Genomic DNA, 5,647 nt, shown 5'->3' with positions numbered 1-5,647 from the left:
ACATCAGATTGTAACTAGTTTGCTCAAGTAATAAATTTTATTGCCGATGAGCTGACGTGTTATTTGGAATAATCGATATCGTGGAGGTCGCAAGTGAACATGAGATAAAAAAGAAATAAAATTTCTTGTCGCCATGTTGTGTCTTCTAAATAAAAACAGAGAATCACTAATTTAAACGCTTTTGAATTTTCAAATTAACGGTTACATATTTTAAATTTAAAAGATTTAAACTATCAACTAAAATTTAAAACTCTAATTTAACAATATTCAAAAGTCATTATCGAGTCATAGTTGAATAAGCCGTATATTGTATTTGCTCAATTTTCTTTTATTTTTACAAAATTCACACACTATGTTAACAAAATAAATTTAATTAAAAAAAAAAAAAAGGTGGAAGGGTGAGAGGCACCAAGGACAAGAAAACAAAGAAGAGACAGAGGTTCCCTAAGAGCAATTTTGCTCAACAGCTCGTGTTACCCTCTCTCTCGCCCCCCCCATCTTTTCCCTCCTTCAAACCCTAACCGATCCCCACAACCCTAATTCCACCTCCCCCTCTTCACAAAATCAACCCTTTGAATCAAACCCACCACCACCCCATGTACATAGCTTGATTGCCCTCCTCATTTTCCCAAACCCCAGAGCCCAAAATCGAAAGGGGGGTTCGAATTCTAGACCATGTATAGGGAACGCGGAGGTGGGTCGTCGAAAACAGAGCTCGTCGGTGGGCCGCTGGACCGCAAGCGCATCAACGATGCGCTGGACAAGCACCTAGAGAAGTCCTCCCCATCCACATCCAGAGCTTTGGCCAATAGTAAAGACAAAGAGAGGCTCTCTGTGCCCTCCACTTCCGCCGGAAAGTCTCAGCTCGATCACCGCGCCGCCGCCGCCGCCGCCGCCTCGCTCGCCAAGAACAAGTGCTCCGATGGTGGGTCTCATTTTCGATGGTTTTCTGTTTTGAATTGTTGGGTTTGTGAAAATTTGGCTCGGTTGTTGTGGTTAGAGTGGATTTGGAGGATTTTAGTGTAATGGGTTTTGTTTCTTAGTAGCTGTAATGTGCTTTAGGACTCGGGGTTATTAGTACACGATTCGATTTTCGCTCTTTTGTGGTGTATGATGGTAAGCAAGCATGGTGTGTGTTTGGTAAAATGTGCTTAAACTGTGTAAAGAGATGTTAGTTTTAGTTGATTTAGTAAGGCTGAGAGATGGGAAAAGTTGAAAGCCCACGCTTTTATGGAACTTTTTGTGTTCGGGAACTTTTTATGTTCGGGAACTTCGGTGGCAGAGTGATGACTTGTATTAGAAAGAAGTTCAGCTCTTCAAAGTATTAAACTTACCAATTTCAATTGTTTTCCCACTTTAAGTCTACTAATCAGGACTAAACAGTTGTCTTGAAGGACTATGCTCGAAAATGTAGTATCTTTTTTCTTTTTTTGCATGTTGATAAAGTTGGTATCGCTTAATATTATGCATTAATTGCAGAGGAATCTGAGACGGACAGTGAAGAATCAGATGTCAGTGGTTCTGATGGAGACGACACATCTTGGATTTCATGGTTCTGCAATTTGCGAGGAAACGAATTTTTTTGTGAAGTCGATGATGAATACATCCAAGATGATTTTAATCTCTGTGGTTTGAGCAGTCAAGTTCCATATTATGATTATGCTCTTGATCTGATTTTAGATGTTGAATCTTCTCATGGTAAGAGTTTCTCTGAGCTAAGTGGTTCGTGGGTTGTGATTTTTAATAAGAAAGATATATATGTATTTGCTTTGAACCATCTTTGGTTATTCCGTATTTTGTGCAACCATGGCATAAAATTAATTGTTAAACTTAGGCCACTGTCTTTTTTCCCCTTAACTTTCCTTTGAATGAAAGACTACGACACTGTATGGAAAAGAATCTATGCTCAGTGCACAAGAATCACTTGTTAGTTTGTTTACATGTGTTTAATTTCATATTCTTTTAATTTCTTGAATTGATTAAGAGCGTAACAAAGTATACAGTTTCTCAATATAGAAGCTGATTCTGTGATAAGCTAACAATACTGTTACGTAGGGAGGGGGTTTGTATGTGTTTCTTAGGTGGAATCTAGCTGCATCCTTGTATTCAAAAGTATACTTTCTGGCACATAGGCTGCAAAGTTGTACCCCCATTAGGGTTCTGAGCCTATTAATTTATGGTTTTAAACTTTTAAGATTATCTCCATCACCCATGATGATTCTCAGCCTTTGTTTTCTCTCTTAAGAATTTGACCGTGTGTTTTCTGAGCTGAGAAAAGTAGTCTGCTGAACCTCATAATGGCAAAAAGTACCAGCACATTGGTTGAAATATAACCTAAATCAATAATATAGGAAACTAGATATAAATATTATCCGTTATTGTTATTTTCTTAATTTGGTTCCCCGTTTACCACTCAATGAGAGTAATAAATTTTCCTTAATTTAGCTCTTAGCGTCATTTTAGGGACTAAGGGTATAGGTTTTTTCTATTGTTGGTTTTAAGCTCCAATTGTATGGTATTTTTCTTTTTCAAAGAAATAAGAATCAAGATTCTGATTTATGATAATTGAAGATTTCATGTGCCGCCAAAAGTTTATGAATAATTTTATTGAATGATGTTATTAGTCCAGTACATCTTGATACACAGGATTTCAGAGCTTAAAATGATGTTAGATATATCAAACGTAGTAATAAGAAACAATTAGCTAAGTTTACTGTTCACAATGTTAAGTACACTTGATAAAAATTGTTGGGAGTATCCATATAGGTACAGTACCTAGGAAGCCAGCACACACTTTACTTTTACAACTTCACTTTTGCCAAGAAAGGGGCTCATCTTGGGTAGAAACACTGGTATTGGATTAGATGAAATCAGTAACATCAGAGCTAATACATTTCCTACTCTCTCTCTCTTTCTCATTCTCTCCCTAAAATAATATTAAATTTAGGTAGCCTATGAAGTCTTCGATAATCATAGTTCAGAATCTTATTTCCATGAAAAGAAGTGTCATACAATTAGCTAAGTTACCATTCAAAATGGTTGAATACACACACTTGAACTTGATGATAAAAAAGTGTTGGCAGTATCCATATAGGTATTGGTGGTCCACACATACAGTACCTGAAAGCCGCCATACACTTCTAAAACTTTAATTTTCCCAAAAATGGGGCTCATTTTGGGTAGAAATATTGGTATGGTATTAGATAAAATCTAAAATATGAGAGCTAAAACTCCAACTCTCTCTCTTTCTCTCTCTCAGCCTTTTGTCATGGACGTACTTAATGGTTATGGATTCTGTCCAGGTGATATGTTCACTGAAGAGCAGAATGAGTTGGTTGAATCAGCAGCGGAGATGCTGTACGGTCTTATTCATGTTAGATACATATTGACAAGCAAAGGAATGTCTGCAATGGTAACATCCTGATTAATTTTTCTGTGTCCATTTTGTTTGTTATTCTATCATGCTTTTGTAGGATATTAATGTTAATGTTATACAGTTGGAGAAATACAAAAACTATGACTTTGGAAGATGTCCAAGAGTTTACTGCTGTGGACAACCCTGCCTTCCAGTTGGTCAATCTGACATTCCTCGATCAAGCACTGTAAAAATATACTGCCCCAAATGCGAAGATATATATTACCCTCGATCCAAGTACCAAGGCAGTATCCTTTTTTGCTTAGATGTTAACGTGTGCAATTAAGATTTAGCATTCTAACTGATTGATGCGTCCCTTTCTGAACTCTATCGTTTTGGTTCTTTGCAGTTTAAGTTACGGTCTTTCCATCTGCATGATTTTCTGTTCTGTTTTCCCTTTTAAATTTCATGTTAGTCTGGTTGCTTATGGTATAACGGATCTTCAGCAGATTTCTGGTCCCCTTGTTTGTGTGAGAATTAGTGCAATTGCTTGAAAATCTACTTCAACAGATAGTGAGCCCACTGTGTCAATCCATGTGTGTGGAAGCTAAGCTTTACTTTTGTTAGCAATCAGAACTGTAGCTAGAGAACAGGATGTGTTTGCCTGGGTTTGGGAATGGCCATATCTTTTATGGTAATAACATAGGCTGATCGAGAGTACTGAAATATTTGCAAGCCTACAAGAGGAACATGCAATGTGGAGAGTGATTTTCTTCACCATCACTGGGACATGTAACCGCTGGGTTTGTGGATGTGTGAATGTGTGTTGGTGGGTACAAGTGAGGTATAATAACTATATACTAAACACATAAGTGGATGTGGTTAGGATATGTGAACCCCTTGCTTATACAGTTAGACTGATTATAATTGAAAGTACAATGTGAAATGTCTATGTTTTTCCATCTTCAGTCTCTCTCTAGATGTATGGTTTCCTTTGCATCTAGAGATGCATGGTTGTTATTGGTCGTATTCTAGTTGTGTTTAGCACTTGGATTATATATTTCTGTTTCTTTAACGTTTTGAAGATATTGATGGAGCTTATTTCGGCACCACATTTCCGCACCTATTCTTGATGACGTATGGACACCTTAAACCACAAAAGGCTTCACAGAGTTATGTGCCAAGAGTTTTCGGCTTCAAGCTCCACAAACCATAGGCATGTTGCAAACTGCTAAACTTGTCATGAGATCTTCCATTGACCATCCTTGGTCCTTATCTTGCTTCATGCCTCCATTGATAAAGGCGTGGGTGTAAGAAGTGAGGTAGATGCTGTAGCTCCTAATGTACGAAGAGTGATCTACCATTGGAAATGTTTAAAGAGCAAATTGCCCTATTATAGGAGCAAACCTTGTCTTTGAATTTAATCGTGAAATTTACAGAGCACTTGTAAGATTATTTTGTATCGTTGATTGAGATTGACGTGCTTTACATTTGCACCTTCCTGGTTTTTCATTCCTTTTACTATGATTAATCATGCTTCAAATCTGTCCATTGAGTGCGTTCTTCTGCATTTTGCATTAGAGTACAGTCCGTCCCTGTTTACACAGCTTTCCCGTTCATAGATGTTGGACACTATCATTTGCTTCATAGATGCAGATATAGTGATATATGAATAGTGTGATGAACTTTGTAGTTTTACTACACTTGCAAGCATATATTTGCAATTGTGACATGAATGAGGTGTTTTTTTTTTTTCATATTACTCCAAGACATGCTACAAATCTAGTGCATCTGTTAAAATTAGGAAAAGATGAAAGCAATTTGATGAATTGTGGTTCTGAGTACAAAGCAGTCCGAGTATTTCTAGGTTTCACGACATTTTTCATCATCTATTTGCTTTGAATATGTAGCAGACTATGACCGTCTTTGTTCATGAGTAGAGGGCTATTCCAAAATTCCATTCAATTAAGATCTTTGAGTAGAGTATAGTTGCCCAACTGGCTTGTTTGTGTTGCAAATAGAGATCAAAACACAGGCATTAATTCGTTTGTCGTCGCGAGGATGAAAGAAAGGGGAATGGGAACAGAATATTTGTTGATCAAGTGATGGTTTGCAAGAAATCAGGGAGATCGAAAATTCTGAGGTTGTTGGAAGAAAGAAAAAAATTGTTTATGTTTTATGTTTCAAATGGATTTGTTTTATTTTTTGTTTATGTCCTGTGGTCCTGAATTTGTTTCAAATGGATTTGTTTAATGCTTTGTTTATGTTTAGAGAATAACGATGTTCATTTTA

At 37.0% G+C, this 5,647-nt stretch overlaps 1 protein-coding gene across 1 annotated transcript; it reads left to right on the top strand.

The window, feature by feature from the left end:
* The first annotated feature begins 438 nt into the window (after positions 1 to 438).
* On the top strand, positions 439 to 4,906 carry LOC133715367 (putative casein kinase II subunit beta-4). Its single transcript, XM_062141847.1, has 5 exons — positions 439 to 925; positions 1,480 to 1,698; positions 3,303 to 3,412; positions 3,498 to 3,663; positions 4,441 to 4,906. The coding sequence occupies exons 1-5, from the start codon at positions 676 to 678 to the stop codon at positions 4,569 to 4,571; spliced, it is 876 nt and encodes a 291-aa protein (XP_061997831.1). The 5' UTR covers positions 439 to 675; the 3' UTR covers positions 4,572 to 4,906.
* Positions 4,907 to 5,647: the final 741 nt, after the last annotated feature.

This window comes from Rosa rugosa, chromosome 6, assembly GCF_958449725.1.
Source record: "Rosa rugosa chromosome 6, drRosRugo1.1, whole genome shotgun sequence".
Taxonomy (NCBI): domain Eukaryota; kingdom Viridiplantae; phylum Streptophyta; class Magnoliopsida; order Rosales; family Rosaceae; genus Rosa; species Rosa rugosa.
Note: the sequence above shows the minus strand (reverse complement) of the source record. Positions and strands in the feature narration are given on the sequence as shown.

Excerpts from the sequence above, each read along its gene's own strand:
- LOC133715367 (XM_062141847.1), top strand. The coding sequence starts at position 676 with ATGTATAGGGAACGCGGAGGTGGGTCGTCGAAAACAGAGCTCGTCGGT. Across the intron at positions 926-1,479 it reads CAAGAACAAGTGCTCCGATG|AGGAATCTGAGACGGACAGT; the intron begins GTGGGTCTCATT and ends CATTAATTGCAG. Across the intron at positions 3,413-3,497 it reads GCAAAGGAATGTCTGCAATG|TTGGAGAAATACAAAAACTA; the intron begins GTAACATCCTGA and ends AATGTTATACAG.